Below are 23,653 nucleotides of genomic sequence, written 5' to 3' on the forward strand. Positions count from 1 at the left end.
GAAAGCCTAAACAAATATTCCTCGTGTTGCATTGCGCGAATGAATTTGGGGTATGGCCTAATACCATTAAAGATCATATTAGTAACATGATTAAACTTTTCTTTGTAATAAATTCCTATTCTTCACGCAAAAAGTCTTGCAATGTTGCCCGAGTAGGCAAAAGTGAACTCAAATCATCCATTCTACGTAAATCGTTTTAAGTTTTTTTCCTAAACAAAAATTCTGTCTTGTTTAAAAGAATGTTCCATAAGAGCCAAGAATTTCATGCATGTTCAATTTATAATGTGATTCTATCAAAGTGTTACTGGTACAAATACAATTATAAAAAATAATAATAAGATCTCTATTCTCCAAACTCCCGTAGCATAACTTTTAAAAATGCTCTTCCACTGAACCCCGAAAACACCCAACAAACAACGCAGCGTCGTCCCTAAAACCTAGTGCTTCGACTAATCCTGGGATTGATACCAGTTTCTTCCCCACCGTAACTAGTCTTCGGTCGCTTAACTTCACGCACCTGACCTTTACGGTTACTGACTTTCTTTTTATGTTGCAACTGCAGAATTTCGTAAAAAGCATATCAGAGGAAGGGGAAACAAGTAATTCACTGAAGAGCTTAAGAAGATGAAAGTTTTAATCAAGTACCTTGTATTTTTTCCTTGGATTTTTTATCTGCTTCTTCCTACTACGAGTGAGCCCTCTATTTTTCTCAATCTAAAATATTATTAAAAAAAAAATAAAAAAATAAAGATATGAGCACAACATAACGGAAAACTTATGCCTCGTGCTTACAGGAGATAGTGAGCCTGTAGATACCTGAGTGGTGATATGACGTTTTCCATCAGTGGTTTCTGGTTCATATTCATCTACCGGGTCTCTGCACGTCATAATACAGATCACTGTTAGAAATATGCCAATTAAGAGGGATAAAAACATGAAATGAAGGGAACTCGGTAACTCACCTTGAATACTTATCTGCTTTCAATTTAAGCTTAGCTTCTCTTTGCTGTTTTATTAGATTGTAGTAGTCATCTTCGGATCCGCTATCTTCATCACTTTCTCCAGCATCTGCTCCATTGCCACCCAAACTCTCTGGCTCATTCTCAAGTTCAGCATCATCATAATCTTTTGACTTGATTCCGGCTCCAGCCAGAACTCGAAGCTCGTGTTTCCATCTCCTTTCTCCTAGATCATCTCTTTCTGGCAGGTCATCATCACCAGAAACACCCTTCAAAAGTTGTAAGAAAATGACAGTTAATGCCAGATTGTGAAAGCATGATATTCACAGACAGTACAAGTCTGATATCGATTCATAAAAGCATCTCAAACAAATAAATTTACATTCTCTATAAGGCAGCTGAATTATGCTCTCAGAGAGGAATCGGGAGAGTATCTTGGAGGAAGATGTATTATTGGTTGGCTAGCTATATTAAACAGGCTTGCTACTTGTGATACGCTGTGTGTTTTGTCAGACAGAAGAGGAAAAGGTGAATTACTTATCATTTTCCTGTTCTTATTTATCTGGAATCTAGAGTGAGGTTCTGCATTGGTCGGGTATTGATAATTAGAGTAGAGAGCTACTTTTTGCTTCCCGAGACAATGGCGAAGCTGCTGAACATCAGGTGTATAGGATGGAGCTGTTGGTACTTGGTAGCAGTTTACAGCAGCGGAACTACGGAATCTTCAGAAGTTCCCAGAATGCTGCTAGATATCAGTTTATTACTTTTGTAGATGTTATTCAGTGAAAAACTCTCAAGATAATGCAGAGAGGTAGTAATGGTCTGAGACATAAGCTTTTCTTGTTAAACCTATTTGCTTTTTTCTTGATTTCCTTCTGTAGGATGCTGAGTTTAATTGTTTAGCTTGTAAGCTTACTGCGGCGTATTTTGGTTATAAAACCTCTATGTACCCCCCCCCCCCCCCCCCCCCCACACACACACACACACACAAAGCATACTAGGAAAGCCTGTAAGTATTGGACAATGTAGACACATAATGAATAGGGCACAGATTGGAGAGAGCATGGTAGTAAAATGAAAAGACCTTAATAGTTACATACTCCCTCCGTTCCATTACGATATTCCAATTTAGAATTTTGATACTATTCATTATTGAAGAGAATCTTCTAAATTTCCTCAACATATAAGAAAAAAACATATTCATGTGAGGTCTTGTTTAATTCGTCTCAATGCATACTTTAAGAAAATCGAAACTTTGTAATTTTTACTAATGCATAGTTAAAGTTAAAAATGAAATAAAATGTGCATTGGCAAACGTGAAAAGAAGAAAATGGAACATCGTTGTGGAATGGAGGGAGTAGTTACAAGACTTGCAACACGTTGTAATCAAGCATATAACACAATTTTACTCAAAGACCCAGTATTATAGTTGGATCATTCCCAATTGCCCATATCCTTCCAGTCTCCCCTTCAACCAATCTTGGTAATGAAGTAATTATAAAACCAATAACAAACCATTTAGGAAATGAGACAACTTCTTCCAGACATCCTAAAATAGTACTCCACATGTAATTATAAAGAGTAGTTTGTTAAGGTGGGCAGTCCCTCAGCGATTCTGCAGCTAGAATGTCAAGCATTCTCTTTAAACGCGGAAAAAAAACAATTTAAGTGACTATGAAGTTCTTCAAAGTCTACTCACGAAAAGGGCCCTTAATTTAGACCAGATATTTTGTTCACTACTTCACTCTCATTCCATGGACTGGTTGGAAGGTGGCAAAAGATCAGAAAGTCGTGAACTCAGTGATTACAATCAGGATTTCCTCTCACGTTATCAAATCTCATTACTTCTATTTATTTCATATATCACTGTTCCGAGTCTCTGGGGACTGTTCCATTCAATTAAAATCAGGGCACAATTCTGAAAAAATATAATATGCCATGCTCCACTTTTTTTAAGCATCTGACACGCCAGGCTTAGAATCCTATGGCCACCGTAATCGCTAAAACATGCTTCCCAAGGTATGAGACACCCATATTTATTTAAGTTATCAAAGTACCACTGTACAAATGCTACCACAAAACAATTGCTATTGACATACGAAATATTTATAATATTGACAAAGGGATTTAAAAGAAGAAGAAAGCAATGAACCTTTAGCATCTTTCCCTTGGCAGGAACAATCTGGGAGAGTTTACTGGAAAGAGTAGAAGAACGCCTAACGTCAAGAGTTGCCCCCTCCAAACCCATGGCATCATCATCAAAATCATCAGTCGTTTCAAGCGTTCTGTTTAAATTATCAATCACACCACAACAAAACCATAAATAAAAAAGAAAGGTCCATTTCACAAAGAAAACATGTGTTATAACTAGCAAAACAGAACGTACCCAGCAAATTTGTTTAGTTTCCTATTCTTGCTGTTGTCGGTTTTTGGTGCAACAGAACCAGCTTTCTGCTTCAATTTCTCCTCAAGCGCTGCCCTGTATTGCAACATCTTCACACTCTCTGAGCTCACTGGCTGATCCTTTCATAAAACAGTTTTCAGGTCATTCATTACCCATGGCTTGTGAGACAAAAACCACACATGGGAAGACACCACTGAAAGAAATAAAGGCAAGACATTCTACCTGGGATTTATCCATCCTCCGTTTTTTCTCATTAACCTCCACAGATTGCTTTTGAACTGGTTCAACAACCTCCCTTAACTGCAAGTACAGTATAGATTTCGGAGCTTAAGCTTAGCAAACAAGAAATTAATGAAGCTAAGGAACCAGGTTTGAGACAGTGATCACCTTGGATGGTTTTCGTTTCTCAGCTGACCCAGTGAGATCGTTGAGTTCAGCACAAAGATCAGATGATAATACATGTCCATTCGCAACTGGCTTCTGAGCACTTGCAATATCACTTGTTTGGACCAATAAATCCTCAAGTCCATCCGGAATATGCCCATCAAGTTCTTTCATCTAAACAAGAACAAGAGAATGATATAAAATGAGAATTTTGAATCATGAGCGTAGATGAAAGCTACATATCAGAGCATAAAAAGAAAGATGGAGATGGATCATAGAATTGAACAGATCGCAGTTACTCTAGGCGGAAAACATGATTCAGTTACTCTAGAGAGCATAAGACAAACAAACATAACCGATATGTTGGTCAATGTTTTTGTACATGGACCAAATTTTGAAGCCTGTAACACAAATCAATGAAATAACATAATGGTATAACTTGGATAAAATTTTATACTTCGTATATGAGCGGTGAAAGTAGGCTTCACTTAACCACAGAACTGTTAAGATTTTAAGAACTAAGATGACAGTATTGGAAGCCAGCTAAGGGAGAGAAATAAGCACAAAGCAGCTACAAGCACACTTGTAACTGTTGAAGCAACAGCAGATGCCATTACAGTAGAAAAAAATGCAATCGCCAACTGATCTGATGAGACGAGATGCAAGTTATCAGATCAGAGATGCAAGTAGCTCACTTGATAAATCATATTAAGCTAAGATACAGTAGACTAGTCGCAGCAAATCTTACAACTACCCTGTATAAATCCCATCAAGAATTGTCTGGGTGTATATGACGTTATTACCCCTCCCAGTCCAAAGCTGTCCTTGAGAAAGTGAAACCACAACAGCCAAGTGCCATACATATTGCACAAGCACCCTCTACGGAAAAGAATAAAGGAAGAGGCCTGCTAATTTAACAACACTTCATGCATTTCTCCGCATTCTGGAGTGACGCAAAATGTTACAGTAAAGAAAATAAACCTTGTCCAACAAGCTTTTGATCTCCACAAGGCGGGCTATAACTGGATGATCACGAACTGGCTGCCCTTCAGATTTCAGAAGAAGATAAAAAGTAATAGCTTGGCAATAAGCGAGCAGCAAGAGTTGTTTCACCTCCAAGTAATGTAAACCTTCTTTCTTCGCTTTATCCCCCTTCCTAACCTGCAGAGAGCAACAAATGAAGCTTAAAGCATGCTAAATGGCATGTTTCAATTTTAGAAGGACCAGTTAATCGACAGGAGGCTGGGCCTCAACTAAACAGTAGTGAAAGTTTTGAGCGAATACTAAAGAAAAACCTTACAGGCCACAACATCATTCTAATTTCTTACATGCTATCCTGACTCAGAAAGAATTTACATGTCTGGAAGTGTACCAAGTTGGATTAAATAAAGAAAATCACTTTACATATTAAAAAATTCTAAAGGTATATGTAATATATACAGTCACACAGCCCACACATATGTACATATGTATGTGAGTGTGTATGTATATATGTATGTACCTTAGAAAGAAGGGGATTAACGTGGCTATCAAGCTGATTCGTGGCATCATTCAACTCAGCTAGCAGGCCAACTAATTCCGGAGCCGAACTGCAGCAAAAAGCAATTGAACATGAGTCAGTCAAATTCACAAGCTACCAGAAACATGAGTCAGTCAAAATGACCATTGGCATCAGAAATAAGTGCCAAGTTAAGAAAACCAGAACAATAGAATTCACAGCTACCAGAAAAACAGTGATTTATTTGCTTGCTTTGTGCAATGCACAATCAAATATACGAAGTCTGAATATCTCAAAAAGTAATATTTCCTAATCCATTAACCTTCTGCAATATATTTGTGCAGCATAGGTAACACAAAAACGCATGTATACAATACTCAATCAAACACGTGTAATACCTACAAACCTGGACACTGGAGTCTAGACAACTAGTCATGTATCAACCAAACTAGGAATCATAAACTCCACATATTTACTCTTTCATTTATGTCTTCTGATCGTGTTTCACACATGAAGGCAAGGGTTTATCAATACTACATCCTATAACGAAAATTTAAGCCAAATAATATTCCATGACAGCTTCAAACATTAAGCCCCAGCGCTCCAAGAATAATATGAGCCACTAGCAAAATATCGGAATCCAGAAAAATAAGGTGCTTGAGAGGTAACCCTGTAACAAAATCACAATAAAGACAACTGCAAGAGAGTAACATACTAACCTATATACAACATCCATTTGTTCATCCCTTGATAAAGCACTCAAATCTTTCTTCACTTCTTCATACATCGAGGCAGCATCGACTTCAGCTTCTTTGTCACTTGAAGATTTAGATTTAGATTTAGGCTTCCCTTTGACCATCAATTCCTAATACCATCAGTACTATAGCATAAATAACCAAGAAACTCTAAACAAATTTTAACATCCAAACTACAGCTCTAGGTTCTCCAACATTAAAAATGAGAAAGTGCTTACAGTTTTAGAGCTTTGCTCGAGATGACAGATAAACAAGCAATCAGAAACTAGGGAAGGAGTAGATTGACGATCATAAGATGACAAAGTTATAAATTATACAGGCCTGCACCGATAAACTTACCTCTAGAGTCGGCTCTTCATCACTGTCATCTTGATCATCACTCTGGAGACCAAAATCCTCAGCCCTCAAAGACTCTGCCCATTCTTTCTGCATTTTTATTACTTCTTCCTCTTCCTCTCCAGCAGTATCATCTCCACTTGAATGAAACTGTTAGATACAAACAAATACATGATCAACATATTTCATTAACCTCTCAGAGGACTATCTTCTTTTAAACTCCAAAAGCCGATTTTTCAATTATCATCACACAATTTTGTTCTATATTACAACAATTTCTACAGCTTCTATCTGGGATGATTTAAGAGCCTATTAATGTGTTACCTCATCAGCGCCATGGAGACTCTGTTTACTAGGCCACACCTTACGTTTATTCTCATCTTCCTCACCGTCATCCATCTCATCATCAACACCACCAGTCTTTTCCTGCAAATATTTAAGCTGCCTTGCCACTGAGAATAACCCATCGTTTTATCATTAATCATATTGACACCAGATAAAACTTAATAAAAACTAATGTAACAGAGAAGAATGAGTCACGGACAATAAGAAACACATATGTATTGAACATTTAACAGCACAAAAATATGCAGCCGAAAACATGCACTATTTAGTCCTTTAGATTAAAAATATTTTTATATAGTATCGTAGGATAGACCTTTGCAGCTGATTAGTTGATGAAAATACAAAACACATAGTGACGCACGGCATGCACCACTTGAAATACATTCAAATTCAAAAGTTTCGTGTATAAACTATCAAATATCCTAATTTCCCAACAGGATAAGGTTGCATGACCTGGATTCCCCTCTTCCTGAAACATATAAGCTTCCTGCCGGAAGTCAAGGTGGCATACCTCTCATATCTCATCTTAATATCAATGCCAGACACTCATGTAATCAGATAAACAAACATAATGCTTGAAAGAGTGTCACCCATTCCACACTTGGAAGAACCCTTGTCTTTTAACAAAAGCACATTCTTGAAGTGTTCTAATAAAGAGAAAACTATACAAGAACTACTTAAGGATTCTCTCATGCAGATCACACAAACACATCACCGGTTAAGAATGTGATAAACACAGTCCCAGCAACAAAGGACGCGGTTACTTCAATTTTCGATAAGAACATAGCTTCCTGACAAAATTTTCAATTTCAACTTTAGGGTGGAGAACAGCCGTGAAAACACATACCAACAAACGATCATCATCAAAACAAACACATACAACAACGTCGAATTATATCTTACTTTTCCCAACAAAGCCTCTCTGGTTCACATCATCATCCTCATCCTCATCGTCCTCGTCCTCCTCATCGTCCTCGTCCTCGTCCTCGTTCTCCTCATCCCCATCAATACCCTAGAAGAAAGCATTGACACGAAATATCAGTAAGTCTCAAGAGAATAACCCCTAGCACCCTAGTAACCGGCAGCAAATAAACTCTCCTTCAACACTCAAATCTTATCAGAATCTAACTTCATAAGCAGCAATATGATAAACAACTAACCATTCAACAAAAGTTCATCCTTTTCAAGTAATACTAAAAATTCACAAATTAGTCCAATTAAACCATACACAGAAATGTAAGAAACAAACCTCGTAATTAAAAACTGGCTGCTCATCGTCATCAGAATCAGAATCAACATTATCGTCATTTATATCCAATGGGATCATATCCCTTTTCTTATGAACTGCAATTTATCACAAATAATCAAAACGAACACCCCGTTTCTCACTCTTAGAGTCTTAGGTAAAAACTAAAAAGTACTAATACAATACAAGTGCAAAGGGCGTAAATCTAATGCATAAAAAACATACTATAATTTTAAGAATAATAAGAAGGAGAATACTTACAGACATCAATTTCATCCTCCATACTATTGAATCTTTTTACATCTTCGTTATTCAGCTTGATTTTCTTCGAATTCTGAGGGCCTTTCTTCTGATTATTTCCACGCTTTCCCATTTTCTCAAAAACAAATTGCAGAAACCTCAACAAACTAAAAATTAATTAAAACCCCTGTAAAAATCAAACCCAAAAATATTAGCAAGAAAAATATTAAAGGGAGATTAAATTGAGTAAGATGATATGGAATAGAGAAATTTCCGAACATTACCAGAGGTTAGAGATGGGAAAGGTGCGGCGGATTAGAGGAGTGGGGTTTAAGGGGGCGGCAAACGGCGGAGGGGTTTTGTGTCTGTGAAATATGGAGTAGTCGATAGAGCTGCAAAAAACGGGGGTAAAACTGTAGAAGTAGAGTTGGCAACGTTCCGTGGGTTGAGTCGAGGTGGTCGTGGTCGTGGTCGTGTTCGTATCGAGGATAAACGGGTTGGAAAATTAGACTACTAACCTGACTCGTTTAACTTTAATCTAGTTGAACATATAGTATTTATTTGACCAATTTAATTAAATGGATTGTATTTCTTTGCTCCGTTTAATGGTATTACGATAAATTTGTTTTTTTAATTCTGGTTCGTGTTAAATTGTCGTATCTGTTTAAAATGTTGGTTGGTTACTTAAGCAGGTCGAGTCGTGTTAGTTTTGTGTTGGTAATCTTGATACTAACTCGTCCTGCGTAATTAAATGTTTTGAGTCGTGTTGACCATATAATTAATTGAGTCATAAATCCTTGAAAATAACTCAATTTCGTGTCTGATTCGTCTCAAGTCATATGTTGTCGTCTCTAGTAGAAGGTAGGTTTCGAACATGTGTTGCTATTACAACTAGTGTGGTTAAAATAATCATCTATATAATATACTAAAAGAGAGGAAATCAATGTGGTTATGACATTTGTCACTCATTGATTGGCCTCTCTTTTAAATTAAAAAATAATTAAAATTAATAATCTAAACTAAATTGTCTTATTTAAGGAAAAATATGTACCAGAGAAAATATTATTGTTTGCCAATATAAATCTTAAAGATTCTATTAACATCCTAAAAATACTAAATAAAAATAGAAAAAGTAAAAATATAGTTAAGTAAATATTATATTCCCACGCTTATGTAAACGTTATGTACGTAAACAAAACTTATAATCTAATTAAATTGTATTGTAATAAGAGTGTTTATGTTAAACTACCTATATACTACTACGTACTTTGTATATATTAAATTGTTAATATTTTTTTTGACATATAAATTGTCAATATTCAATATTAATATTTAGATTTTATTCCGTGCTTATGTAAACAACGAGGAGAGAGGAAAAGAGATATCGAGCAGTTGTCGAATTAAGATCAATTTAATACATAGGCATGCAATTGAATACGGAGTACTTGAATTCAACTAAGAAAAAGGTTATATTGTGAATAAGAACTAAACTTTAGCACGGAATAATTGATAAACTTAATATATCTATCTATCTATCTATCTATATATCTACATATCTATATAATCTATATAATATACTAAAAGAGAGGAAATCAATGTGGTGATAACATTTGTCACTCATTGATTGACCTCTCTTTTAATTAAATAAAAATAACTAAAACACTTTAATTAATGAAAAATATTATTGATTTTCATTATAAATCCTAAAGATTATGTTGATAATAAACATACTAAAAAAATTTCTGGTTCTTTTCCCCTTCCTAATTAAACAAATCATTTATGTGGATGATAAATACTTCAATTCAATATCTTATTCCGAAGTATATTTTTAAAAGATATTGTTGCCAAACTAAAAATTATCTTTTATATTTATGTGTAGGTGAAGTAGTAAACATTAAATGGTATTATTACGACATACGGTGTAAATGTCAACGCAACTGATCGGTTTCATATTATGTCCATGCAAAACTAATTTAATAAAAGTACATGTCGTAATATTGACACAAAAATTTAACTAAATAAATACTCCATCTGTTTATGTTTATATTGCCGAGAACATAATAAAAGAAAGTTATTGCACAATTATGGATAGAATCATAATAAGATAAGTGGAGGGCCGGGATACATAAAATAGGCATTGGCCGGGTAAGTAATAGATGAGAAGGATGAAGATCGATTGGATTTATATTGTTTTCTAAATTTTTTTGAAAAAAAGTGTAATAAAAATCGAAAGATAATATAAAAAAGACATAATAAGATAAGATAGGTGAGCATATACATACATATAACTGTGAAAAAAATTAATTTTGTATTTTACGATTTATTTTAAGTTCGATTTAAAAGTTGATGAATAAGATAAATTTTTAAATGAGTCAATTGAGTTAAGAGGGTGGAGTATGACATTTTTGAATGAATATTTGGTCGAATAAAGTGGGTACACATCGTAATGTAACATATTTGATCTACTAACAATATATCATATTATATCATATTGGGGGTGAAGGGGCAAATATGATTTTGGAATTTCTAACTCGATAAGCCATCGTAGATTTTATAATGGTTATATCTTATAATTAAGGGTTTATATTTCATAATGTTGACACAAAAAGGTAACTAAATAAATACTCCCTTTGTTTATGTTTATATCGTCAAGAATAAAATAAAAGAAAGTTATTGCACAATTATGTAAAGAATCATAATAAGATGAGTGGTGGATACATAAAATGGGTATTAAACGGGTATGTAATATTCCGGCCCTCTGTTCCATATTGATGTTCCAATTTATACTTTTCACGTTTACCAATGCATATTTTGGATCATTTATATCTCTAATTATGTATTTGTAAAAAATATTAATTTTTTGATATTATTAAATTATTAATTGAGAGAACCAAGAAAGACCCCCACATAAATATGTTTTTTTTCTTATGTACCGGAAGTAATTTAGAAGATTATGTTCAGTCAAAATTCTAAATTGGAACATCATTGTGGAACGAAGGAGTAGATGAGAAGGATGAAGATCAAATGAAATTATATGATATTATTATCTTCAATATCTCTATAAAATATTTTATATCACAATTAAAATAATAAAATCGGTGAAGCGGATTTAATGAACATTTGTCTGTCTCCACCCTATTAGACGATAATATATATGTAGTGACTCGACGAGTGATGGATATAGAGATAAAATTGTATTCTTCTTGGTGATGTGGTGGGTTTGTTTTGGTTTTGAGTTTTAGCAAACATAATTTATTTATTTCATAAATACTCCAAAAAGTACAATCAATTATTTATTTACTTATTTATTATTTTGACCACATATATTATAAGTGAATGGATCAAAGAAAAATGGAGGTTGGGTGAGTTCTCTTCACCTTATTTGAAATAAAATTTTCAAACTTATCTGAACTTTTATAAACTTATTGGACTTGGACCTGATTAAATCTAATGAAATTTATGGATTTGATAAGACCTGTTTTCAAGAGAATGAACTTGAGATTGGATGGGTACTTAAATGGGTACAGGTAACACAATAATAAAAAAAAAAGATAGTATTTGAACTTAATGTCGGATCTGAAATGGGTCGGATTGAACAAGTATCGCTAGGCTACATCGGGTTCAAGTTTATCTTGGTTTAGGCGCATACAATGTGGATAAATCAGCAGCGTAGTGAAATGGGTAGATGATGTTGTACTCGGGTCATGTGAATTCAGTTCCAAATTATAAAATCACAAATTTTAGTACGTTTATAAATTCTAATATTGAGGCCTTAATTAGGGAACACAGGTAAGAACTAACTTTTAAAATTGTTAAGAATTTAGGATCAGTAGCGGAATTAAACGGGTTATGAGTTGTAAAAGATTCAAAATAAACGGGTTATGGGTTGTAAATGGTTCTGATTAAGCGGGTTACGGGTTGTAAACGTTTCTGATTAAGCGCGTTACGGGTTAAAACAGTTTGGATTTGTAAAATCGTTTTCCTCGGGTTCAAACGGTTTGGATTGGATTGGGGCATTATAACGAGTTTCAGATCCATTCGATCGGTTTGGGTTGAAACGGATCGGGTTGCTGCAGAACGAGTTTGTTATCGGGTTTCAGATCCTAATGGGGTTAAGATTTTATGGTCGATTTGGGTTGAATATAATCTGATTTGGTCTTGGGTTACAACTCGCGGGTTAATAACAATTTGGGTTCTAAATGATCAGACCAACCCAACGGGTCCAACGATTAAGGTTAAGAATTGACATCTCTCAGCTCATATTACAGGATGATAACTGATTTTATACCTAACATGAAATTATGGGTGATGCGTGAAAAGAAGAAGAAAAAAAATGTACGTATTTTTCTATGTTTCTTTTCTAAATTAATTTAACTTTACACTTAAAGTTAAAATATATAAACCGTGCATCGCACGGGTCCTATACTAGTTAGATGTACTACGTATTTACTTGGTTAAAATAATCATTAGACACAAATTTTAATAGAATATTAAAACATTTATGTGATAATATAAAAGGAAATGTAAAGAACATTTAAAAATACCAAAAAAAAAAAAACATAAAGAGAAAAAAAAGGAGTAAATACAAACAATATAACTCAATAATTAAAAAATTAAATTATATCGTATATATACAAAATTAAATCTTTAGAGGTACTACGTATAACGTATTTAGTGAATTTGGAAATTAAAGATGCGAGTTGACTGAAAAGCCTTTCTTAAATTTGGTTGGTGCGGGTCTTAGCCAGGCCCTTCCACCAATCATATCCTTGCTTAAGAATGGCGTAGCTTCCTCATTTGTGAGCCCTTTCGACCAAGTCACCCTCTTTGCTCTATTAGCCCCTGGCCCATAGCATTTGTATTCTCCATACACCACATTACTGCATCAAATCCGAAAAAATCATTAAATATAGGTAAATTTGTTAAAAAAGACTTTTTATAACCCAAATTTTGCGAGAAAGGACCTTATATAATTTTTTTTGAGAAATCACACCTCAATGTAAATTTTTTGCGAGAAATGACCTTATATAAATTTTTTTTGGTGAAATCACACCTTAATGTAATTTTTTTTTGCGAAAGACAACCAAAAGTAAATTTACGGCATTGACTGAGCTTTTCCAGCCATTGACTTGCACGTGAGAAGCACGTGTGGCTTTATTTTGCTAATTACACCCAATTTTCCTCCAAAATTCTAAGCTTTAAAACCTAAAGTTGAAAAAAAAAATCGAAATAAAATCAAGTTTGAAAATTCAAGACTCGGGAAAATCAGTGTCTTTAGCCAACGTAAGCCACGCGTGCTGCTCACGTGCAAGTCAATGGCCGGAAAAGCTCAGTCAATGCCGAAAACTTTCCTTAGGTCCTTTCTCGCAAAACAAATTACTTTAAGGTGTGTTTTCACAAAAAAAATTATATAAGGCCCTTTCTCGCAAAATTTGTATTATAAAAGGTCATTTTTGGCAAATTTGCCTTAAATATATGATACAGTAATCCTAACACTTATAAAGCTTCATATTTTGATTACTATTCACCTAATAGTGCATTTACGTGCATGTCCCTCGTTTCCTTCTTTATTTTATTTTGTCTTATTCTTAACAATAGATCATTTACGGTTTCACCCTTCCATTGCTATACAAAATGTATTGTTTTCTTTGGGTATAATTTCCTATATATTGTACTTTCGAACTATCAATTAAAACGCATATGGTTTCTATTTCCTGTTACATGTAAATCCAACATCTAACTTTGACATATCATTTCTAGCATTTTACCATAAATTGTAAGTTCCTAGCTTTTAAGTAACATTTTTACAAAAATAATTTTGTATACCTTGGGGGATCGTGCGCGCTAGCGCACGATCCAACAACTAGTAAAGTCTAAAGAACATGATCAAAATCTTTCCTACAAAACCCAAGTAATTTGGGGATCAATTAACCAACCGAAATCAAACTTACGACCTAAAAGTCGCAGCTCACAAAGTAGGGATTCTACACGCGTGCATTATTCTTATGACCCGTTTTGTTCACCTTGTTTCTATTTATCTTAGAAAAAACATACAAGTCAAATTAAACTCAAATAAGTTCAGAAGAATGACAGCTTAGAAGAATAGAAATGGAATACCCAAAGTCAATTTATTTACAACTAGATACTTTTTACGAGTAAAAAATTGGATAAATGAAAATCATATTATTAGACTCATCCTCGATATAATTTAGATAAGTGAAAATCATATTATTAGACTCACCCTCGATAAACTTACTTGATTTTTTTTTAATTGTTACTCTTATTGTGCCTTTTATTTCATTTCCATTATAGAGTTGTACATTAATTTATACAAAGTATCATTCTCATGTAAACATTATGTTGAGGTAGTATATCGTGGGTTTGTTGTGAGCTGAAATAGCTACCCACCTACAAAAGATAGGTAGCCATTTCAGCTCACAACAAACCCACGATATTCTATCAGCTATGATAACTACGTTATCCTCAATCTACGTTATCTCAATACATTATCAAGTAAAAGATGATCAACTACCAAAAAAAAAATTGTACAAAGTCAAAGTATATTGAATTGTTTTACCTCTCTTTTTTGGAGTCACCCCAATTATTCCATCCATCGGGCGAAACTACATTAGACAAGTAACTTAGTGTATAAATCACCCTTGAATGTGCTCCCCATGGCCTTCCAAGGTCTGCTGTTCCAACCCCTTTGCCTGTGATCTTGCAACCTAAGAAGATAAAACCAGTATTTTCCCATGGTGTCTCCCTCTTTTGGGCTGTAAGGGCTCCTTTTCCGACTTCGATCACCGAATGTATATGGCTTCTCTAAGAAATTATACAAATAAATACTCATGAAAATTAGATAAATAAATAGGACGATGATAAAGGTCGCGAGTTGGGACAACATTTAGTTGTCACAATCTTACGTGTTGCAGTTTAATTGGTACATATAGGCGCTACGTATGTTATGCGTCATCATAATATTTTTACTATCAATGCAATATTTTTACTATAAAAATATGTAAATAAGGTAATCGATATGAAAAAGGAAACAAATACATTTATTTACAACATGTATAATAGGTTATATAAGTTAAATATTTTAATTTCCAATTTAAATTATGACACATAAACATGTCATGTCATCATTGCGACCTTTATCATTTTCGAAATAAATAATCTCATTTTAATTTTTTTTTCGAAAAAAATCTCAAATTAATTAATCTAATGTAACTAGCATTAAAACGGCACTAACTAAGAGGTCGGAGAGGCCCATCTCAGATATATGTTTCCAAACACATATCTGAGGGTTAGGCGGTAATTTCACCATTATTTTGAATTTTTTGAGTATTATATTTGAGAAATGAACACAATTTTTGAACTTCTGAGTACCATTTTTTATCTTCTAGGTACCATTTTTGAAATTTTGAGTACCATTTTTGAACTTATGAATATCATCTTCGAACTTATTTTGGTCTGATATGTTTTTTTAATAATATATCTGAGATGGGAAAATACTTCCTCCACTAGTGAGTAGTGATTAGTAATATCAAAATAAAAAAAACGATGTTGAATTGAATTGGTCAATAACAAATTCTTGAAATGTCAGACCACATGACACGTCATCCTCTTCTTACTTAACTAGCATACCATTGAGCATGATCTAACAGTTAAGTAAGTGTCAAACAGTGCGTCAGAACGAATTCAAAAGACTAGCCGAGCCTAAGACCTAAGTTAAGCTGGTAAGCAACTTACCTCAAAAAGAGAAGCAGCATTGCCGAATATGAAATCCGTGGCTCCTTCAATGTAACAATTTTTGTAATAATGTCTTCCAACATCATCCAGGAGAGTATCTTGGTACGACAGCATCCTACACCCGTAGAATGCAGCCTTATCCCCTGCGACTCTTAACGCAACTCCCTTTCCTCGTGCTCCGTACGTATTCTGTACATATTCAACAGAATCGTTACAACTCCGTGTGATAATACCAATTAAGTCATGATCCTATTCACACACTCGCGTATGTATCCAGGACTTACCCCGAATTCGAATTAGTCCCTTTGAATCGGGTGCTAACACCAAAAAAAAATATGGCGCGTACGTGGGCATGTACTCTAGTACTCCACGGGACCACATATTGTATGATATGCGAGTCCGGATCCTCTAGGGTTTCAATACAGCTCTACAAGGTAGGGTTGTATTTAAACCATACATTTTTAAAATTAATGGCTCGTAGTAGCGGGAAGGGAAAATCAGTATGTGGATATTGATGAGAAAAATTCACTACAAAATTTTATATCTAAAATTCCGTCGTAAAAACTTTTGCGACGGGGCTAACAACCAAACAAAGACGGGAATAACAGTCGCAAATGTATTTTACGATGGGTTAACGAAGGGATTTTCCATTAATGACGGCTCCTTTTATGACGGGTTCGCGACAAGAAATCTCGTCGTTAATCGACGATTATTGACCTTCCGCGACGGGATTTCCCGTCGTTAATTAATGGTACAATTTCTTGTAGTGAATATGGGGGATTTTAGAAAGGTATATAACATATGAGCAATTGATTGTTTTAAAACAATGATCGATTTTACTCTAACTCTACCTTATAGGGTTATTTTAGAACTCTAAAGGATCCAAAACCACGACATGCACCATCTTGATTCTTGACGTTGCCAAGTAGATACAGTATAATAATTAATTTGCGCATTGAAGGGTAAACTGTAATTAAGTTTGGACAGAAAAATAGAAAATAACTTGCCTCAAATGTAAGGTATCGCCCCACAAAATTAGAAGCTAGCACAGAGACAGTAGGGTTATCATAGATGTGATCACCATCGTTCCATGTTATAATGGTGTCATTTGCTTGATTACCACTAAGGGTTATGTAAGGCTTATCGGCTGGCACAACAATCTTTTCCCTGCAACAAGGCCGGGTATCATAACCAAAAACATAATTAAGCCTCAATCTTTAAAAAAAATTAAGAGAGTTAAATGCAAAGTCATTATCATTTTCCTTAGTTAATTACCTTACGGTCAATATAGTACTCCATTTCAAAATAGACTACGTAGTAGGTGATAATAAAATGAAGCTAATGAGATATAATTATCGAGTTTATGTATCGTGTAATTTTGGAAGGGAAGTATCATATTTTCTCCATTTTAAAATAGGTGTATCGTTTTGACTTTTACGTGTGTCAACGCATAGATTTAACGAATATTTCATGAAATACCCCCGAGTTTTGCCATAATTCACCAAACGTCCATTAAGTTTCAATAATTCATAAAATACCCCTCACAAATGACTTAATACCCCAAATACCCCTTCATGACGTCATCATCCCTAATTAACTCAATTAACATCTAATTAACCCACCCATTTACCTTAATTAATCTATTTTTCCCTAACTAACCCATCTTCTGCCACTGCCTCTTCTTTCCCTCCCTCCTCGACCCCATCACCGCCGCCACCACCTCACACCACCTCGCCCCCATCTTCTTCCTCCTCGACCTCATTTTTCGACGACAACGACGATCTTTTTCTACCAAATCATTGGATACATTCTCTGCTTCAATTCAATAGCCTCCAAAATAAAAGTCCGAAATTCAACCCCATTCTTAAAGAATTATCTCTAGCGCGCCCGACTTGTTTGAGCAACCGGGTTTTGGGAGTGATGGTGGACACGTGTTCATTGATGATTGTAAGCCGGGGATGTTCTTCGATCATCAAGATGATGGTGATTTTCTCAGGTTATTGGGTTTGTCAAGTAATAATTATTTTCCAGATATTGGCGATATATTTGGTCCGACCATTCGTTGCTATCTGAGTGTGATTATCTTCTTTCAAAATGCTTTTTTCCGAGTTTCGTATCTGCCTCAGCAAAAGAGGTTTTGTAAACAACGGAAATCAGTCGAGCAAAAACAAAAAAAGAAAATGAAATTAAGGAGTGAAAATATGAATTACGGTCTCAATTACAAGTCTAATTCTGTTATTTGATTTCAATTTCGATATTGATTTAATGAGAGATTTGATAGGTGGGTGTTTTTTGGGGTTGATTTGCTTTCATTTATGGGTTTATGCTCAAGTTTTGTTGGTTGTTAATGGAGGTCATGGAAGACAAATGTGCTTTGGATAGGGGCGAAGTGATGAGAGATCGAGAAAAATTGAGGTGGTGAGGTTGGATTTCAGGTGGTATTGGTTGATTTCGGTTGGGTGGAGGTAGTTTTCTGAGTGGGTGTTGGTGGTTCGTGGGCGGTGAGGCTGAAATCCTTTTTAGGTTGGTGGTGGGTTAATGGAAGAAGGAAGGGGAGAGAGAAAAGAAAATGAAATGGGTGGATTAATGGGTTAATGGGTGGGGTTAATGGGGAATTAGGGGGTAATTAGGGATTTGGGGGGTTAATTAGGGTTTAGGTGGGTAATTAGATCGTAATCGGTTGATTATAAAGATGATGACGTCATGAAGGGGTATTTGGGGTATTAAGTTATTTGTGAGGGGTATTTTATGAATTATTGAAACTTGATGGGCGTTTGGTGAATTACGGTAAAATTCGAGGGTATTTCATGAAATATCCGTAGAATTAACCATCAATATTAATAATTATGTATTAGTAAAAATTATAAAAAATATTTAAAACATACATTGAGACAAACCTAATAAGATTTTACATAATTATATTTGTTTTTAATTATTTATCAGTAAAAAAGTTATGATCAAAAGTCAAAAGTCAAAATAATGCAACTATTAAAAAAGGAGGTAGTACGTATATGCTAATGTTAACCGACCTATGGTGAGGTAATGAAACTTATGAAAACAAAGGTACTTATTTCCCGAGGGAATGAAAAAAGAGGTAACAAAAAAATTGGTGGTGAAGGGAACTAATAGTATTACCATCATGACATACGATTTTCTTATACAACTACTCCATAAAATAAACGGTTTTTTCATGAAATGCCCCTGAGGTTTGCAAAAACGCACCAAATACCCTCGCGTCTTTTGAATCACATAATATACCCCTATTTTTTCATACTGTTCATGAGATGCACTTGGAGTTAACGGACGTTAGTCCTCCGTTAGCTGCAGTTTACCATTTTGCCCTTAATATATATTTTTCGACCTAAAATCAAAAAAAAAAAAAATCTCAAACTTCTCTCCAAACTCTTCCTTCGATTCCCTAACCTCAAACATATCTCCCTTTCCGATTTCCATGGCGAACCCACTTCAATTCTTCAATTCATTTCACTTTCCTTGGCCTATCTAATCACACCGATTTCCCTTCGAATTCGATTCAACAATTTCCCAATTCATCTCTCAAGTCGATTAAATCGCTCAAGTTGCACAATTTTTCAATTGTTACTGATTCCGATTTGGGGGTTATTTCCCAGTTCATCACAAATTTGGAGGAGTTGGATGTAAGTAATCCAAAGGATGATTACTGCGTTACTGGTGTTTCTGGTGGTGGTGGTGCTGCTTTAGGGATCACTGATGAAGGCGTTGATTTGATTGCTTCGAAGCTCCCTCATCTCAGAAAAGTTAATTTGTCTAGTAATTACTTCATTTCTGATAAATCTCTTATTAATCTTTCTGAGAAATGCTTAAATTTGGAGGAGATTATAGTAAACAATTGCAATTTCGTGACTCAAACTGGGTTTGCTTTGCTTTACAAAATTGCCAGAATTTGAATTCTATATCTGTTCTAGGGATGGATTTGGTTTTTTCTCCTGAGATTGATTGCAAGTCTGCAAGGGTGCAACTATTGAGATTGATTGCAAAGTTTGCAAGGGTGCAACCTGAGATTCATTTTGTCCTGCTGCACGCTTGGTGTGGCGGAAGCTGAATTGGAGTGACAAAGATATAAGGTTGGGGGGTACATTTAGAGATTGGTTGATATCTAATCTTCATAACAGGAACCCAAGCTTCAATAACGAGTGGTCTGATGTTTTTGTTGTAACATGCTGGTGGCTCTGGTGGATTGGTGGTCAATATACAGCTCTAGAATTTTGGCCTTAAAATCAATATGCAGTTCTAGAATTTTTATAAGGTGATGGTGAGCGGATATGTCACTGGCTATGTTACTTTTGCTCTTCATTTCTGGGGATACTTTGACAGAGGAATATGCTCAGTACCAATTAAGTAATGCTGCATCAAATTATGAAAATATTTACTCTTCTAGCAGCAGCAGTGAGTTCGATTTTCCAACTTGGAATACACAATCTCCTGCTACTCTTTATCCTAGCACAGCAGGCCGAATTACTAGTGAATTCATTTTGTTTGTAGCTTTGCTTAGAATTCAAAATGTTACTGGTAGAAGCTACTTTGCAGACCACTTGTATTAAACATGGTTGTTACGCAACTTTCTTTCTTTTGATAGTATAAAACTTACTGGACTAGCCATTTGAATCAAATTCTGTCGTTTAAAAGCAGTTTGGGTATTTCGTGCAAATAAGTTTACAAGTAGGTGTATATTGTGTAATACGTTTATAAATAGGTGCATTTGATGAATTATAAACATGACTTAACGGAGGACTAACGGAAGGTCGGCTTAGGGGTATTTGGTGCAAACTTAGGCAAAAATAGGGGTATATTATGTGATTCAAAAGACGCGAGGGTATTTGGTGCGTTTTTGCAAACCTCAGGGGCATTTCATGAAAAAACCGTAAAATAAAATACATTCTTGTTACCAACATTTATTATTACTGCGTATTTACCAAACAGTTCGTTAATGGACCGGGCTAAATGTTGAAATGTTGTTTTAAAAACCGGCCCAAAGGAAGAATTTTTTAAGCGTGAATTGGGTTCTTCCGAGGTGATGGTTTTGTCATACACTTCTAAAAAAAACACTACAAGAGGCCAAGAGGACACGAGGAAGTATTTTCGGATATCAGATATGTACTTGCAAATACATATCATAGCTAAAGACAAAATAGGAAAAATGGCAAAAATAAAATTAAATGGTACTTTTTTAAACAAAAATGAAACTTTTTTTTTACAGAATGGTACTTTTTTTATAAAATGATACTTTTTTTTGCAAAATGGTACTTTCTACGGTAGATGATAATGAGAAAGGGCGCCGCGTCTGGACTGTCTTTTAGCTATTTGTCTTTTAGCTGATATGTGTGTTGTCTGATATGCGAAAAAACAACCTCAAGAGGGCACACATCATGCATTAAAACATGTAAAAAATACTACCTTTGTTGCAAAAAAATCTTTACACTTACTATTAACACGGATTCTGGTATAATGTTTGACTGGTAATATATTCAATTTTGTACGACAAAAAATTATAAAATTTTGATATTTATAAATTACATTTTGAAACGAATCTAACAAGATATCTCATGATAATTTTTGATAGATATAATAGTGAGAATTTATGGTCAAAATTTAATTTTGGACATATTTTTCAAAGCGTAAAAAAATTAATGAAACAGAGGTAGTAGGTACCTGTAAGTACCAGGCTTAACCCAAATGTAAACGAACTCCGAATTATTAGAAGGCACAGCATCAATAGCATCTTGTATCTTCTCATAGTTACCCTGACCCGATTGATCAACTCGAATAAGGACCGCCGTGGAAGGGTCCGTGGGGGCGGCCGAAGAGGAAGAAGAAGCCATAATAAGCGCGTAAAAAATGAAAGAGAGTAGAATATTATCAAACAATATGAAAATATAGTAGTAGTAGTAGTAGTTGTAGTTGTAGTAGTAGCGAGGATTATAACGTTGAAGATGATGTTTAATATAAGGACGACGACCACACGCTCCTCTCATGCATGTGCGCATGTGATTGATTTCTTGCAAACAAAATTCTCCTTACTCGATGGAAGTGCAAAAAGGAAGAATCAAGGAAAGTACACAAATCGATCGAGCTGAGCAAAGGTAGGTGGTTATGTACGTATTATATACCGCGTGTTTGAGTAGTTTTATACGTAAGCTAGAAACAAGCTATAGCTAGGGTTTGACAAATGATATTTACGGTTTCAAAATAATCTTTACATTTTCTGTTTTGGTCTGTTTCATAATGTTATTTATACTTTGTTTTATTCTATTTTTTGACATGAAAATCTACCACCTTACCCTTCTTACCCCCATACTATTTACAAATTTTAACGCATTTTCTCTTACTTTAATGTTTTTTCTTACGTTCACCTACCTTTTTACATATTTTTCTTATTTTATCCATATTTTATTATATCACAAATTTTTATTTATAAGTGTTGTAAAATAAATATTCTACACAGGAATAAAAGTTGACTCAAAATGCTTAAAAATTACATTTATATATGTAAAAGTTATCTATTTTTTAGTGATAAAATTTTTCATTTGAATAAAAATTATTTCTTCAAAATCACTAATAATGTATAAATTAATCATTTAATCCTTTAAAATGTATATCTATCAACTTTTTAATTTTATTTTATAAAAGTTACAAAAACGTAGGTTAAAGTTACAAAAAATCTGCATAAAAGTTATCTTGGTGTACAATAAATTTATTGTACACAAGACCTTTTGATATTATATTCACCCAACTTTTTCATTTTTGTAAAGATATTTGTGAAAATAGTAACTGTAAAGATCTTTAAGAAACGGAGATAGTATGTGATGATTAATTGCTGGCCTTTTATGATATATATGGCCGGTTATTATTATACTACGTACCAAGTATGGTCGTCTTTTTTGTAGTTAGCCGATAACTTACCAATAACTTCCAAGAGTATGGCAGCATTTTTACGTTTTTGAGTCATCAAGGCTACTTCAATTCAATCTTGTTAGAGGATGACATAAGTGGCAATGTGCTATCATGGCTGCTTCAATAGTTGAACCAATTCAACTGTTACTACTACAAGTTACGTTACGTTTAACTTACGTAATTCATAAGTTAATTTTCTGGTTAGGTTAACGATCCATCTAATAATGATGCTCTTTTAATACGAAGTATGAATCTTAATTCTCTGCATGAACATGTTTTGAGTTTTTTTTTTTTTTTTTGGCTGCTAACTATGTTTACAAAAACTTACTACTCCGTATATATAATGGTTTATGTATAATTAAGACTAGCTTCTTACCAAATAATTATATTTTTTTAATTAAATAGTTATATTGATCCATTGTGATCAAATAGTTAGATTGTAACATTATAAATTATGCTCTCTAATCAAATAGTTTTAGTTTCAGATAATATACGTTTTTTTTAAAAATAATTCTAACATTAGCAGTATTATGCGTATGGCGATTTAATAGGAGACTTACCTTGTGTTCCGGCGTTGAAACAATGGCCTTCGGATAGAAGGCCCTTTTGTTGAGGTGGACAATCTTGTTTGATTGATTGTGTAGAGTCCAAATGTACCTGCACAATGACATAGTTACTAGTCTCATGGGTGTTTTCGAGGAAAGTCCCTTCAATGCCTAAGTAATCACTTGTTCTGATCTAGAGAGAGTTCTCTAGAGAATTGTAAGTGTTAAAACAATGAATTTGACGTACCTTGAGTTGTGA

The 23,653-nt window shown here is 34.4% G+C and overlaps 2 protein-coding genes across 3 annotated transcripts; both read right to left on the reverse strand.

Moving 5' to 3' along the window:
* Window positions 1-220: 220 nt before the first annotated feature.
* Window positions 221-8,674, reverse strand: LOC110803068 (protein THALLO). 2 transcript variants are annotated; one of them, XM_022008535.2, is made up of 17 exons: window positions 8,452-8,674; window positions 8,189-8,354; window positions 7,931-8,025; window positions 7,585-7,693; window positions 6,661-6,788; window positions 6,340-6,486; window positions 5,965-6,110; window positions 5,249-5,336; window positions 4,729-4,908; window positions 3,751-3,921; window positions 3,586-3,663; window positions 3,346-3,482; window positions 3,112-3,244; window positions 963-1,228; window positions 817-877; window positions 646-714; window positions 221-556 (listed from the first exon to the last, which is right to left on the reverse strand). In XM_022008535.2, exons 2-17 carry the CDS (start codon window positions 8,298-8,300, stop codon window positions 431-433), a joined length of 2,046 nt encoding a protein of 681 aa, XP_021864227.1. In that variant the 5' UTR covers window positions 8,301-8,354; window positions 8,452-8,674; the 3' UTR covers window positions 221-430. The 2 variants fall into 2 exon arrangements, with proteins under 2 accessions (XP_021864227.1, XP_056698006.1); XM_056842028.1 differs by having other exon boundaries at window positions 3,346-3,476; window positions 8,452-8,607.
* A 4,005-nt stretch (window positions 8,675-12,679) lies between these two features.
* On the reverse strand, window positions 12,680-22,008 carry LOC110803083 (putative pectinesterase 11). The gene is made up of 5 exons (XM_022008548.2): window positions 21,608-22,008; window positions 16,927-17,086; window positions 15,920-16,108; window positions 14,745-14,989; window positions 12,680-13,047 (listed from the first exon to the last, which is right to left on the reverse strand). Exons 1-5 carry the CDS (start codon window positions 21,940-21,942, stop codon window positions 12,855-12,857), a joined length of 1,122 nt encoding a protein of 373 aa, XP_021864240.1. The 5' UTR covers window positions 21,943-22,008; the 3' UTR covers window positions 12,680-12,854.
* Window positions 22,009-23,653: the final 1,645 nt, after the last annotated feature.

This window comes from Spinacia oleracea, chromosome 4 (assembly GCF_020520425.1).
Source record: "Spinacia oleracea cultivar Varoflay chromosome 4, BTI_SOV_V1, whole genome shotgun sequence".
Lineage (NCBI taxonomy): Eukaryota > Viridiplantae > Streptophyta > Magnoliopsida > Caryophyllales > Amaranthaceae > Spinacia > Spinacia oleracea.